Source organism: Eimeria necatrix, genomic scaffold (genome assembly GCF_000499385.1).
Source record: "Eimeria necatrix Houghton genomic scaffold, Enh_scaff69, whole genome shotgun sequence".
Classification (NCBI taxonomy): domain Eukaryota; phylum Apicomplexa; class Conoidasida; order Eucoccidiorida; family Eimeriidae; genus Eimeria; species Eimeria necatrix.
Window position 1 is genome coordinate 1 of NW_013654523.1, and position 15,185 is coordinate 15,185.

General features: G+C 50.4%; 2 protein-coding genes across 2 annotated transcripts; one reads left to right on the forward strand and one right to left on the reverse strand.

Annotated features, from left to right (window-relative positions):
• Positions 1–3,791: 3,791 nt before the first annotated feature.
• On the reverse strand, positions 3,792–5,399 carry ENH_00071260 (hypothetical protein; the record flags this gene model as incomplete). The annotated part of the gene is made up of 2 exons (XM_013582554.1): positions 3,792–4,313; positions 5,016–5,399. 2 exons carry the CDS (start codon positions 5,397–5,399, stop codon positions 3,792–3,794), a joined length of 906 nt encoding a protein of 301 aa, XP_013438008.1.
• Positions 5,400–7,213: 1,814 nt separating this feature from the next.
• Positions 7,214–11,674, forward strand: ENH_00071270 (radical SAM domain containing protein, putative; the record flags this gene model as incomplete). Its single annotated transcript, XM_013582555.1, is given in 6 exon segments — positions 7,214–8,777; positions 9,016–9,380; positions 9,392–9,618; positions 9,821–9,909; positions 10,297–10,522; positions 10,654–11,674. The coding sequence occupies 6 exon segments, from the start codon at positions 7,214–7,216 to the stop codon at positions 11,672–11,674; spliced, it is 3,492 nt and encodes a 1,163-aa protein (XP_013438009.1).
• Between the last annotated feature and the right edge of the window lie 3,511 nt (positions 11,675–15,185).

Sequence of the window (15,185 nt, forward strand, 5' to 3'; positions counted from 1 at the left end):
CAGCAGCAGCAGCAGCAGCAGCAGCAGCAGCAGCAGCAGCAGCAGCAGCAGCAGCAGCAGCAGCAGCAGCAGCTCACGAGGAAGACGTGGTAGCAGAGAAGAGCCACGACGAACCAGGAAAAAAGAAATGACAACAACCCCACCACTACAGCATCTGTTGCAGAAGCCCACAAGCTGCTGAAGACATCAGCCCCAGCAGCAGCTAAGGAGAGACAGACACAAACCACTTTCAGCAAACAAGTGGCCTGCAGCAGCAGACACAAACCACACAACAACGAGCTGCAGCAGCAGCAGCAGCTGCTGCAGCAGCTGCTGCAGCAGCTGGTGCAGCAGCGAGCGCTGCAGCAAAACGGCGCAAGAAGCTGCAGCAGCTGCTGCAGCAGCGACCGCTGCAGCGCGAGGAAGGGCCACGGGAGACACACAACAGCAGCAGCAGCAGCTGCTGCTGCTGCAGCAACTGCAGCAGCAGCAGCAGCAAAAGGAGGCAGAAGAGGCACAGAAGCAAATGCGCCTCTGCCCAGCAAAAGGTCCACCGAAACATCAGGAGATAAAAACAAATTTTTTAAAATTTAAAAATAAAAAAAAATTAAAGATAAATAAATATAAATAAATAAATATAAATAAATAAATATAAATAAATAAATAAGGATAAATATAAGTAGAGGGACAGAACCCACAAGTAAGGAAATAAACAAATACGGCGCGCAGTTCGAGTAAACCCTAAACCCTAAACCCTAAACCCTAAACCCTAAACCCTAAACCCTGAAAAGAGGAGGGTTTGAAGGGAAGTAACTGACGAAAGTATAGAGACAAAGCAGCGAGCAGGAGCTTATGAAGAAAAGGAAGTATCTGCAGCAGAAACAGACACAGCCTAAACCCTCAAATCAACCCTTACTCCTTAGGGTTTAGGGTTTAGGGTTTAGGGTTTAGGGTTTGGGGTTAGAGTGTCTGCAACCCTCGTGGGGGCTCCAAACGAAAGGCCAGCAAAGGCACGCTACAGGACCCCTCCTCAGACCTAGCGCCCGCGCGTGGTCCAAGCTTAGGGTTTAGGGTTTGGGGTTTAGGGTTTAGGGTTTAGGGTTTAGGGTTTAGGGTTTACCGGTAGTTCCTGCGGCCTATGCAGTTTCCCACCCAGGGGCAGTGGTGGTCAAAACGCTCGACGCAGTTATCGCAGACGGCGCAGTGCACAGACCTGGGGGGTCTGTAGATGCTGCCTAACCACAAACCCTAAACCCTAAACCCTAAACCCTAAACCCTAAACCCTAAACCCTAAACGCTAGGCCCTAGGTGCGGGGCCCTGAGCGCCAGCGGCGGAGTCCAACGAGCAATGCGAAGACAAAAATACAATAACATACGCTGAGGAGAGAAGGGTTTTGAGCTTAGGGTTTAGGGTTTAGGGTTTAGGGTTTAGGGTTTGGGGTTTACAGGTTGAACAGTACTTGAGGCGCACTGGATGGGCAAAGAGCAGCACGTCTTGGTGCCGGGGAGGCAGCCGGTTTCTGCTCTGCAGCAGCAGCAGCAGCAACAGCAGCAGCAGCAGCAGCAGCAGCAGTGGAAGCAACAGCAGCAGCAGCAATAGAAGCAGCAACAGCAGCAGCAACAGCAGCAGCAACAGCATTAGGCGGGGTGCTGCAGTCCTTCACGTCAAGAAAGAGAAGCAGCAGCAAGGGAACGGCTGCGCCTAATCTCTAGGGTTTAGGGTTTAGGGTTTAGGGTTTAGGGTTTAGGGTTTAGGGTTTACCTGTCTCGTGGTGGGGTCTGTGACCATCAAAGGACTTTCCTGGAAAAAAGAAAAATAAAAATAAAAACAAAATGAAATAAAATAAAATAAATAAAAGAAAATAAAACGAAAAAACGAAACTGAAAATTAAAAAAGATAAAAAGAGACTTAAAAAGCAAAGAGAGACAATCAAAGAAAAAAGAAATAAATAAAAAACAGAGAGAGATAAACAAAAGGATTAGAAATAAAAATTAAATAAACAAAAGAAGACAATTATAAATAAAAAGAGATAATTAAAAAGATAAAAAAAAGAAAATTGGAAAGGCAAATAAAGAAACAAAAAGAAATAAATGAAAGTAAAAATAAAAATAAACAGCAGGGGCCAGAAAATAAAGAAAAGTAAACGAAATTAATTAATTATTTAATCATTTTTGTTTAATTAATTAATTAATTATTTAATCATTTTTGTTTAATTAATTAATTAATTAATTAATTAATTAATTATTTGATTAATTAATTAATTAATTAATTAATTAATTAATAATAAGTTAAACAAGAAGCAGCCTACACCAAAACAAGTCAAACTAAACCAAATCTAGCCAATTAAACAAATAAATAAAATCAACTTAAATTAAATGAATCGAATTAATTAAATTTAATTAATTAATTAAATTAAATTAAATTAAATAATAAATAAATTAAATAATTAATTTAATTAATTTAATTAATTTAATTCTTTAAAAGCAGCACATGGCGGGGAATTATGCCGGGGTCTGTTGCTGCTGCTGCAGCAAAGCAGCAAATTGTAATCAGCAAAAGACACAAAGACACCAAACGCAAACCCTCGCCGTATCGAGCCACCAGCCACTGCAGCGCAACACGCAAACCCTAAACCCTAAACCCTAAACCCTAAACCCTAAACCCTAAACCCTAAACCCTAAACCCTAAACCCTACGCTCTCGAAAACCCTAAACCCTAGACCCTAAATTCGAACTGCTGACCCCTGAACCGTAAAGTCGGAATCTGAAACCCTCTGAACACTAAACTCTAAACCCTAAACCCTAAACCCTAAACCCTAAACCCTAAACCCTACACGCCGTGGTGCGCAGAGAACAACAAAAAGCACATAGGCAGTCAGAACTAGAAGACTGAAGGAGACAGAAAAGAAAAGGAAATTAAAGAAGATAAAAAGAAATAAACGAAATAAAAAGAATTAAAAAGAAATAAAACAAAACAAAAAGAACCAAAAGGAACTAAAAAGAATTAAAAAGAACTAAAAGGAAATAAAAAGAAACAAAAAGGAACAAAAGAGGCAAATAAACAAACAGAAAATACGAAAAAACAAAAAAAACAAAAAAAACAAAAATAAATCCAAATAAAGCCAAATAAAGCCAAATAAAGCCAAATAAAGCCGAATAAAAAGACAAAAAGGACAAAAAGAATTCAAAAAGATTCAAAAGCTTCAAAAAGATCCAAAAAGATCAAAAAGATTCCAAAAAGAAAAAAAGAAAAAAAGAAAAAAAGATTTAAAAATTTTGACTGACGGGCGCAGTGAAGGCCTGGTAGAAAGCGGAAGGAACAATTATGAGAAAAAGAGTGACAGCAGCCATGCGGTAGTCGGGCCTGAAGAAAAAATAAAAAAAGAAAAAAAAAGAAATAAAAAAGAAATAAAAAAGAAATAAAAAAGAAATAAAAAAGAAATAAAATGCAATTAATGGAAAACTGAAAAGATTTAATTAAAGTTCGTTGTAATTGATGCAAAGAGGAGAAAAAACGACAAAAAAAGATCCAAAATTGAAAAAAAAGAAAAAAAAAGAAAACAATTTGGTGAATTAAATGCGAATTTTGAATTTAAATTTACTTTTTTCATTTTATTTTAATTTAATTCTTTTAAATTCAAATTTATTTAATTTATTTTTCAAAGTTTATTTCCCACCCTATTAATAAAGCCCCCCAGCAGCAAACAATGCTTTTGCCGTGGGCCCCTGAGGAGCCAACCATCTTCTAAACTGCAGCAGCAGCAGCAGCAGCAGCAGCAGCAGCAGCAGCAGCAGCAGCAGATTGGAGAGCTTCAGTTCAAAAGCTCAGACAGTTTCGGGGGCCCCCGGGGCCCCCAGGGGCCCCCGAGAACCTGCTGCGTGCAACTGGGCGCAGCCCGCGGCGGTGCGCCATCCCAAACAAGGAAACTGCTGCTGCTGCTGCTGCTGCTGCTGCCAGTTCTGCTGCTGCTGCTGCTGCTGCTGCTGCTGGTCGTCCTGCAGTTGCGCCTGCGGATCGTGGTGCTGCTGCTGCTGCGAGATCCGGTGCTGCTGCTGCTTCTACTGCTGTTGCTGTCGCGAGTCCTGCTGCTGCTGCTCTTCCCGCTGCTGCTGCTCTTGTTGCGGTGAGTCCCGCTGCTGCTGCTGCTGCTGCTGCTGCTGCTGCTGCTGCTGCTGGGCACGGCGGCGTCTTGGGCCAACACGCCCTCCTCAAAAGTCACTGAGGTGCAGGTGCTGCTGAGAGGCAGCTGTTTTGAGGGTGCGCTGCTGCTGCTGCAGCTGGCAAAAGGGTTGGCGGCGGGATGGTCTTGCTGCTGCTGCTGCTGCTGCTGCTGCTGCAGCGGATGTTGGGGCCATTAAAAAGGGACACAGACACAAACAACATGAATTAAAAGCTGCAGCCGAGAGCACAGATCTCGGGGGCCCCCTAAATGAGTTGTGCTGGCGCTGGTGTCGGCTGGGGGCCCCCGCTCAGCCCTATTCGCGCTGGCTTCTGTGCATGCAGCAGCAAGTTTGTCGGCTGCAGCAGTTCAGTTAAATATTAAAGTGATTTTAATTTCAAAAATGACAAAAGTGAGACGAAGCGGCTTCGAGGCGAGCCGGCGGCGGCGGCTGAGAAGCCGCAGGTGTCTGTACACCCCAGCCCGCTCAACGCCCGCCTCGAGCCAGCCGACAGAAGACGCAGCGCCACTTAAATAATAATTTAAAAATTGAATTTCTCTTTTTGTTTTATTTTTCTCGACGAATTTGGCATTCAAAGCCATGTCTCAGCGCGCAGCGCCTCTCGCTGCGCCGGGCTGTGCGTCACCGCTCACCTTTGAGTCCACCGACGAAATGGAGTTGAAAATTGCAATTTTTTTTCTTTTTTCAACTTTTAATTATCTTTATTTCTTTAAATTAGACTATAATGAGCCACCAGGCTCTCCCTAACTCTCGCTGAGCTGCCCAGTTCAAGTTTGAAATGTGCAAATTCCGTTCGAAGCCGACAGCTCCCTGCTGCAAACAAGGCAGCAGCTCTCAGGCTGCAGGGTGACCACTGGTCTGGTCCTTTCTGCAAGTTTGCTGCTGTTGCTGCAGTGCGAAGCATCTGCAAGTTTGCTGCTGTTGCTGCAGTGCAAAGCATCTGCAAGTTTGCTGCTGTTGCTGCAGTGCGAAGCATCTGCAAGTTTGCTGCTGTTGCTGCAGTGCGAAGCAGCAAAGACTTGCAGCCAAACTGCGCCAGCAGCAGCAGCGCGGTGGCCCACCCCTCGGCTGCTTAAAGCCACGCAGAGGGTCTCTGATTTTGCTGCTGCTGCTGCTGCTGCTGCTGCTGCTTCCGTGCCTTCTGCTGCTCCTGTTTCTGCCCTATCTTCTGCCACTGCTGCTGCTGCTGCCCTGCCCTTTGCTGCTGCTGCTGCCATACCTTTTGCTGATGCTGCCATGTCTGCTGCTGCTGCTGCAGCAGCAGCCCAGAGCAACTCCAACCCTCCCCAGAGGCCGGTGTTGCTGCAGCTGCTGCTGCAGCACTCCTGCTGCAGCGCTGCTGCTGCAGCGCTGCTGCTGCTGCGTCATCTCCCTTGGGGTGAGGCAGCAGCTGCAGCAAACTTTATATTATATATATATATATATAATTTCGCACTTTCTTTTTTTTGAAAAAAAAATATTTAAAAGTGTTTTTAAATCTTTTGAACAATTGGCACTTGAGGTGGAAAAGGAGCAAATAAACGAAAGAGAAAAAAGAAAGAAAGAAAAAAGTTGAAGTTAAAAAGAAATAAATAAAGAGAGATAAGAAACAAAAAGCCAGGGAGAGAGAATAGGAAAGGAAATAAAAAAAGAAAGGTAATTAAGAGAAAAAGAAAATAAGAGGAAAAGAAATAAAAATAAGAAAAAGAAGAAATAAAATAAAAGACAAAACAAAAAGAGAAAAGGAAATAAAAAGAAAAATAAGAAACAAAACAAAAGCCAAAAGACAGAAAAAGAAGAAGCAAATGGTAGCAGCACAACGAGCTGCAGAGAGGGCCGAAAAAAAACCATTTTTGTTAAAATTTGTTTAATTTAAAATGCCTTTTTTTGCTTTTTTAAATTTAAAAAGATTTAATTGAAGCAGCAGCTTTGGGATTTGTTTTCTCCACTTCAAATTCCCCAAAATAACATATAAATAAGTTCAACTTCATCTTTAAATGAAATGCCGTGGCAGTGGACCAGTGGACCACTGGCTGGTCTGCTGCAGCAGAGCTGTCTGTACACCCCAGCGCCCGCACTTTCTGCTGCAGCCCCACAAGGAAAAGCAGCAGCACTTTCATTTCTTTTCCTGTTTTCTCCCTTTTGAGCCCCGACAGGCTCAATTTCATTCTACAAACAAACAAAATAATGCATTTGATTCAAAATGCCAAAACTTTAATCCAAATTGTACATCCCGAGGGCCTCCAGCTCCCTCGGGGGGCCCCCTGAGGCCCACTGGGGACTCAGGGGGCCCCCAGAGGGGCCCCCAGAGGGAGCAAGAGGCCCTGGGGCCCCCAGCCTGGGAGTAGTCATTGTCAAACCCTAAACCCTAAACACTTAACCCTCAGCACTTTCCATGTGTTTTTACAGCGTCTGAAGCGCTGCAGTTACGTTCGTGGGGATAAGCCCTAAACCCTAAACCCTAAACCCTAAACCCTTGCTGCTGCGTCACGGGCTGCAGCCCTCAAGCCCCTACCGCTGCTAGAGTCTACAGCTGTCGGGACCTGGGGGGCCCCCCAAGATCCCCAGGGCCCCCAGGGTCCCCATTGCTCCACAGGGCCCCACAGGGCCCCACAGGGGGCCCCACAGGTCCCCCAGGGACCTCCCAGGACCCTCAGGGGCCCCAGGGGGGCCCCCAGGGCCCCCATCGCCTCCAAAGCTTCCAGGGGCCCCGGGGGCCCCGGGGGCCCCGGGGGGCCCCCAAGGTTGTGGCAGCGTGGGGGGCCCCCGGCGTCGCGGGCTAAAATGAACATAAGCATAAAAGGATTTGTTTAGGGAAGTACTTTTTAAATGCGGGAGTTTTGCAGCATAAGATTTAATTCATAAATTAAAATAATTGAATTAAATTGTTAACAACGAAGAGGTGACCTTGGGAGGGGGGGAGGTCACCCAGGTCAGATCTGCCAGCTCGGAGGGCCTTGTTGGGTCATTTGAACACTTTTTAATGAAATTAATTAATCCAAATGCATTTTTTGACATTTAATGACAAATATACTTCCAAATTTTCAAGTTTCGGGAGCCTCAGGGCTGCCAAATGAGACACTTTCCCCCCCAGGGGCCCCCGCGCTACCCACCAGTGCCCGGGGGGCCCCCCTTGGGGGCCCCCTGGAAGGGTTCTGGCCCCTTGGGGGCCCCTTTGAAGTCGAGGGCCCCCCTGGGGGCCCCTTGGAAGGGAGAGGGGCCCTTGGGGGCCCCCTGGAAAGGGGGGCCCTCTGTTGGGGGGCCCCTGTCCTTTTGGGTTTTGGGGTTTGCGTGTTTGTCTTTGCTGCCACTCTCCGTATCTGTGCTGCTGCCTAGAGCTGCAGGGGGGCCCCCCAAAGAGCCCTCAATGCTTGCTGCAGTTTACAAAAGGGGAGGGGGCCCCAGGGGGCCCCCCATGGCGTATTGCTGCGGCGCCCAGAGGCTGCATCACCTGCTGCTGCACAAGCAGCAGCGGCGCTGTGGGAGGCTTGCTGCAGCAGCAACTGCAGCAGCAGCATTGGCTCAAGCTTGCCCCAACGGCCAGCAGGTCTCCGCTGCTCTCCCGTCACCTATCGGAGTATGTCGGGGGCTGCAGCAGCAGCAGCGACAGCAGCAACAGCAGCAGCAGCAGCAGCAGCAAAAGCTGCGAAAGCTGCACGTAGCGGCAAAAAGTGAGTGTGAAACGAGCGCTGCTAACACTCAGGCCAGTAACAGCAACAGGAGCTACGAACCAACCAGCCGCAGCCACATCTACGACAGCAGCAGCAGCAGCAGCAGCAGCAGCAGCAGCAGCAGCAAGAGCGTAGAGCTCGCCGATAAAAATACCTTCGGGGTGTACATACACCTGCCGTTCTGTTTGCGCCGGTGTCATTTTTGTGCCTTCCCGATCGCGCTGCTGCCGAGCAGCAGCAAAGCAGCAGCAGCAGCAGCAGCAGCACAGTACCTCCCGTTGCTGCAGCAGGAGATGGCAGCCGAGTTCGGAGCTTTTCTACAGGTGCATAAACGCCGCGTGCAGCAGCTGCAGCAGCTGCTGCAGCAGCTGCAGCAGCAGCAGCAGGAGCAGCAGCAAGGTCAGCAGCAGCAGGACCCAGAGCAATGGGGAAAGCAGCAGCAGGAACAGCAGCAGCAAGGAAACCTGCTGCTCGCCGATGCGAAGGAGCTGCTGCTGCAGGCGTTGCTTCCAACGGCAGCCCTCAACGGCGCAGCTAGCTGCAGTGTAGCGAGCTCCGCAGCAGCTGCAGCAGCAGGTGCAGCAGCTGCTGTTGCTGCTGCTCCAGCAGCAGACGCAGAAGCTGTTGCTGGTGCTTCTGCAGCAGCAGCAGCAGCAGCACCTGGCAAGCGGTTGCTGCGCAGTGTTTACTTTGGAGGGGGGACGCCGTCGCTGATGCCTCCGGAAATGCTGCAGCAGCTGCTGCAGCAGATTAAGGCCTTTGAGGCAGAGCTGCAGCGGCTGCTGCAGCAGCAGCAGCATCTACGGGACGCCCTGCAGCAGCTGCAGCAGCCTGTTCAGGGTGAAGCGAGGCACTTACGGCATCCACAGCAGCAGCAGCAGCAGCAGCAGCAGCAGCAGCAGCAGCAGCAGCAGCCGCAGATAAGGTGCGCGCAGGAGCCAGAGGTGTCTATTGAGATATACCCAGGTGACTCAAATGCAAATGCTTCTCCTGCAGCTTGCGTCTAGTGAATATATTCTTTCCAGCATTTGCTGCTGCTGCTGCTGCTGCTGCTGACAAAGTCAACACGGGGCTGGCGCTGCTGTGCTGCAGCACGACGCTGCTAGGTGCCCGGTATTGATGCAGGGACAGCCAAAAATTGCTGCCTTGCAACTGTTGCTATTTGCTGCTGCTGCTGCTGCTGCTGCTGCTGCTGCTGCTGCAGGTACACTAGACGCAGAGCGGCTACAGGCGTACCTGTCGGTGGGGGTGAATCGCTTCTCTTTGGGTGTACAGACACTCCACGAACCAACTCTGAAGGTGCTAGGCAGGCTTCCCGCCAGCATCGCGAGCCCCAGCAGCAGCAGCAGCAGCAGCAGCAGCAGCAGCAGCGGCAGCAGCAGCAGCAAACGAGCGCCTAGCCACGTCCGTGACAGCCTGCATGCGCTGCGGCTGCTGCGCGCCTTCAAGCTGCTGCCCCGGACCTCTGTGGATCTGATTTTCAGTGTACAGACACCTCAGCAGCTGCTCAGGGACTTGCAGATCCTCGCTAGTCTTCCTGTTGGTCACATTTCCCTTTATGAGCTCCAAGTGAGGTGCAGTTCCTGCAGCAGCAGCAGCTGCTGCTGCTGCTGCAGCAGCCGCTGAAGCAGCGAAGCAGTAATGAACAGCAGCAATGGCAGCACTGGCTGCAGCAAGACAGAGAAAGCAGTGGCAGCCACAGCCGCAGCAGCACTGTTAGGAAGAGCAGCCGCTGTAGCACGACCAGCAGCAGCAGCAGCAACAGCAGCAGCAGCAACAGCAGCAGCAGCAACAGCAGCAGCAGCGCGTCCATGTTTCTGTCTTCAGCTAGAGGAAGGCTCTCGCTTCCACCAGCGCCCGCCCAAAGGCCTTCCCGATGCGGATTCTGCTGCTGCTGCTCTTGCAGCAGCCTCTAAGTGAGTCTCTCTCCCTTTCAAAGAGATGTTCTAGGGTTTAGGGTTTACAAATTAGGGTTTGAGGTTTAGGGTTTAGAGTCTCCATGTGTGCAGACTTCTGGAGAAGTTGGGTTATGAACATTACGAGGTTTCCTCTTTTGCCCGGAGGTGTCTGTACACCCCAGGGGCCAAAACTGCTGCTGGTGGGTCTCTGATGCAGCAGTTTCAAATCAAGAAACAACTTTGTTTTTCTTTTATTTATCTTTGCTGCGCATGTGCCTCAAGCCCAAGGGCTTGGGGTGCTGCAGCAGCAGCAGCAGAAGCAGCACTCTGATTCCGTCTGCTGCGGATGCTGCTGCGTTTGCTGCCGATGGCGGTGCTGCAGCTGCTGGTGGCTGCTGCGCTTCGCAGGCAGCAGCAGCTGCAGTGCAGCGCTGCAGCTGGTCCAGTGCAGTTTCTACCTGCAGCGGCAGCAGCAGCAAATGTAGCAGCAGCAGCACCAACTGCAGCAGCGGAAGCTGCAGCAGCAGCAGGTTCTGAAGAGCTTTATCTGCTTACCTGCACGGCATTAGCTTTGTGAGTGCCTTCAGGCGGAGGTGCAGCTGCCTGGGGGCAGCAGCAGGAGCTTAGCAGCAGCGCCAACGGCAGCAACAGCAGCAACAGCAGCGACAGCAGCAGCAGCAGCAGCAGCAGCAGCTGCAGCTGCTGCTCCCGCTGCGTGCACTCGCAGCTCTACTGGGGAGGCGGGACTGTCTTTGCTTTTGGTCTTGGTGCTTCTTCTTTCGTCCGAGGCAGCAGGCGAACCAACCCCAAAAGGTACATTTGATTTGAAAAACAAGTAAATGTTAAACATTTTAATTTATTTAATTGTTTTTAATTCTTCATTTTGTAATGTTCCACCCTTATTGCCGTGGGCCCCAGCTGCATGCTACTTTGCTAACTTTCAGTCTCGCTGCTTACAAAGCATTCGTGCAGGGGGCCCCCCAAGAAGGCTCAGGGGGCCCCCCAAAGGTGCTAGAGGTGGGGGGCCCCCAAGAAGGCTCAGGGGCCCCCCAGAAAGGGTCAAAAGCGGGGGCCCCCTCAAGGCACTCTGGAGAAGAAGAAGGCGCAGCAAGTCTCACGCAGTGGGCATACACCCGAATACAGGAACTGGTAATGCTGGGCCTGCGAACTTCAAATGGGATTGATTTGCTGCATCTCCTGGAACTCTCAGATGCAGCAGCAGCAGCAGCAGCAGCAGCAAAAAAGGACCAGCTGTTTTGTGAAAACGCCGTTCAGGGCCTGCTGCTGCTGTTGGCGCGAAGAAAAGCTCCACTTGACCAGCTGCTGCGCTGCATAACAGTTTTTGCTGACAGCGAGGGGCAGCAGCTACCAGCTGCTGCAGCAGCGCGAAATGCAGCGAATGCCACAGCAGCCACAGGAGATGGAAGCGGGGTGCTGCTGCTGCTGCAGCAGCTGCTGCCGTCAGTGCTGCTTGGTGCTGCTGCGTTCCTACGGCGTCCGGGAGTAGCCGACATTCAAGTGTACGTACACCCAGGCAGCGAAGCTGACCTTCACAGCAGCAGCAGCAGCCCCACAACTGATTCCTGCTGCAGCTTCCATGATGCATGCATTTCTTTTCAAAATGAGCTGGCAGCAGAGGGCCTTGAGCCGCTGGGCTCGGGTGTACAGGGAAGGTGGCAGCTGCGGATACACCCCGACGACTCAGACGCAAGAATACTTTCAAAGACAACGCGGCTGCTCAGATTCTTAAAGAGTCGCAGCACCCCAGTCAGCAGCAGCAGCAGCAGCAGCAGCAGCAGCAGCAGCAGCAGCAGCAGCAGCAAAGGGGGAGCGCAGCTGGGCTGTCGCTTGGCGTTGCTGGCTCCCGATGGTCTTCTTCTAAGTGACGCAATATCAAGAGACATATTTGTGCAGCTAGATGATGCATGCGAACTCTTGCAGCCCCAACTGCAGGGCAGCGCCTAAGGGTTTAGGGTTTAGGGTTTAGGGTTTACGGTAAGCCCTGGGAACCGAAAGAGCGTCCGCGGGACTCGCCGGGGGCACTTGCAGCCAATGGCCTTGTTTACTGCCTTGAGGTCTTCGGTCACAGGCAAACAATTAAGTTTTTTTTTCAACTTTTCGTTGTTTATTTGGTCTTCTTTTTCTTTGTTTGCTCGCGAGTTTAGGGTTTGTTGCGGGGCGCAGCGCCAGCAACTGCTGAGAATTTTAGGGACTATTACCTCCCTTTTAGGGTTTAGCGCAACTTGAGACTTTGCTGCCGAAGTTGCCTTCTGTTGCAGCATATTACTCCCCACATTCATGACTATTTGTATCTATCTGTTACCCTGCACTAGCCGCTGCTGCAGCTGCAGCTAGCGTTGTTGCAGTTGCAGCAAGCGCTGTTGCAGCTGCGCCAGAGCTGCTGCAGCTGCAGCTAGCTCCGCTGCAGCTGCGCCAGCGCTGCTGCAGCTGCAGCTAGCGCTGCTGCAGCTGCAGCTAGCGCTGCTGCAGTTTCAGCTAGCGGCGCGGGGGAATCCAGCTAGGCCTTATGGAGGCCTCTCGGCTGCAGCAGCAGCAGCTGCAATGCTGCTGGTCTGTGCCGGCAAGCGCAGCGCCCGGAGATTTGCTGTTTGGGATTCGCGCCAATTCTATTTTTCTGTCTCTGGCATGCCTCTGTTGATTGACAATCAAGTGGAAATGGAATGAAAATGAGGTGGAGAGGAACAAGAACTAGCAAAAAGACTTCAGATCATGGACGGCAGCGCAGCATCTGCAGCGTTTGCTGCAGCTTCTGTAGTGCTGCTGCAGCGCTGCGGAGCTTGCGTGCTCGAGAGCTTATGAAACTTACTAAACGTTCTTGACACATTTAAAGTGCAAGTTAGCCACAGAGTGGCCACCTTGCTGCTTGTTATGTGCTCCTTGGCGGCTGCAGCAGCTCTGGGAACCATTTGCATTTCGCATTTCCTGAACGGCTGCAGCAGCTCTGGGAACCATTTGCATTTCGCATTTCCTGAACTCTCTCAGCCACTGCGCAGAGCCGCAGTCCCGTCTTCTTCGTTTTTACTAATCCGAAGATTTCCTGGAAAAGTCTGCCCCATCAAGTTATGCATTACTTTTGGCAAAAGAAGAAAGAACAATTAAACACCTGCGCAGCAGCCACACTGCCCTGCTGCGTCCCAAGGAAAAGCTGCACTGGAGTGTTTTGACTGCCCCACGCTTTGCCTTGCGGCCAGCGTGTTGTAGTTAGCAGCCCTGGGATTTCGGAAGCAATGGCTTATTTGCCTCCTTAGCAAATGGATTTCAGAAGCTCCTAGCAAAGCACTGGCCCCCAGCAAAAGTATCTATACAAAAGGCGCCAGAAATGACAGAAAATGTCCGAAAATCGCCAAAGAGCAACCCGAAATGCTGTGTAGGAGCTGCCAAGACTTCATGCAAAGAGGGGCCCTAGAGCTTCAGCCCAAGCCTCTGGAAGCAGCAGCATTGCTGCAGCCACCTCCAAGCTGCTGAACAAGTGTAAGTGGGACTGCTGCGAAAAGTCTCGGGGCTTTCGAGACAGCGTTTCGGGGGGTAACAAGAAGCAAAAGGTTGGAAACACTTTGAGATTCTCCAAACATCTTCAAAGGCCGAATCATGCCTCATGAAAAGGAGCAATGATTATCAGAAAGGGGGCTGCTGGGGCCTGTTTATGGTGCCCTTGAGAAGCATCAGCTGCAGCCCTGCTGCAGCCTTGCTACATGACTGCTGCAGCCCCGCTGCAGCCTTGCGGCAGCGCTGCTGCATTTCTGCTACAGCTCTGCAGCTGCCTTGATGCAGTTCTGCCGCACTGGGCATCTCTCGGGAGCGCCATAGGCACGCTTTTATGCGGCGTTCTCACAGGAGGTCCTGCACCCTGCAAAAAGGTAAAGTGGGAATTGCAAGAACGGACTAGAACCGAGTAAAGGGAAGGAACGAAAAGAGCCACAGGGCTAAGTTGAAAGCCTCTAGTGTGCAGATCCCTTTGGAAACTGAAACCCATCGGCCCGAAATGGCGCAAGGCTGGAGCTAAAACCATAGAATACATGAGATTTGCCCGAAAGCCCTCACCGGCCGTTGCAAAAAGGGGAGAGCCGAGGCCGCCGAGAAAGCAAACAAAGGAAAAGGCCGGAAAACGGCTCTTTTCTTTTTTTGTTGCTTTCCACAGCTGGGCCGTGCTTGCGGGCCGCAGATGCTGGAGTCCCAGGCCACCAGAAATTGCCGTAAAGCTTCTCAAGGAGAGATCTTGGAGGGTTCCAAAGAGCACAAGCTCCTGCACCGAAGAGCTGTGCAGCTTCCCTCGTAAATGAGCGGTGGCGATCGCGCTGCGGCCACGGCGCCGGCTCCTGCAGCTGCCAGAAAACTGCTTACAACAGCAGCGTTGAGGGGTAAAGGCGCACGGGACTCGGATAGTTACAAAGCAAGAGTTGAAGTAAACCCCGATTTGCACTCAGGGTTTCTCTCAGCAAGTTGGAGCGGCTAGCCAAGTTTTTTGATCCACATACTTCTTTTATGACAAAGGACAGCCGCGCAAACAAGGTAAGGGTGTTCAGTGCTCTCGCACGTGATTAAGTACAGATTGAATAGATCCCCTTGTGGTATATTGCTAACCCCACCAAGCAACTCTTAGCTTTGATTGTCTGAGGGGGCAATGGGATAGACATGCTAAGCTGCTTTCACGTGCAAGAGTCCACTCTGGAGAAAAAAGGTCGATAGTGCCTTCAATTCCGAAAAAAGTATTCGGGAACAGAAGCCTCACTGACAGCGTGGTGGGATATACCAGTTTCCACTGCTGTTAGATTTCCGCAGAAAGCACACTGGGCAGAAAGCAATTCCAGAGAAAATAAAGGAAAGTGGACTAGCCACCTTCTACATGTAATACCGACTGCCAGCACAATGTAGTCTGATGTGGTCCATTTCCCTACGTTTCCCCATTTCCTCATCTTTGTTCAGGGCAAATCCACTAAGCAGAGGGAGTGTGAGAACTTTACAGCCAAAGACTGTTAAGAGCGAGCCGCTCCTCTTTAAATATGACATAGCCTGTTGAGGTTTTGAATCACTTCGGCAACGTTTCCTCGTATTTGAGTAGTGCTGAAATGCAGATCCATTCAACAGACACTAAACTGCTAAGGTTCCTTCAGAGATGCACAGATATCCAACGAAGTCTTGCCTAACCAAGCGAGAGAGATGGAAAAAGGCTTCAATCTGTGGAGCAGGCGGCATTAAGACAGAATGACCAGCCTAAGTCCTTGCTAGCAAGGCGATGGGTATAAAAAAATGTAGGCGCTTGCGACCTGACAATAAAGGTACGGTGTTCACGCAAGCAAGGGCTGGCACTTGCTAGTCCAGAAAGTGCTCACCATGATGGAAAGCTATGGACAATGCTGGTAAGAAGAAATTTGCACAAAAACGTAAGGCCTTCGTCTCTTGCTTAGCCTTTCTGTCTAAAAAGAATAAGTCTCGTAGCTACAAATTTAGCATGAGC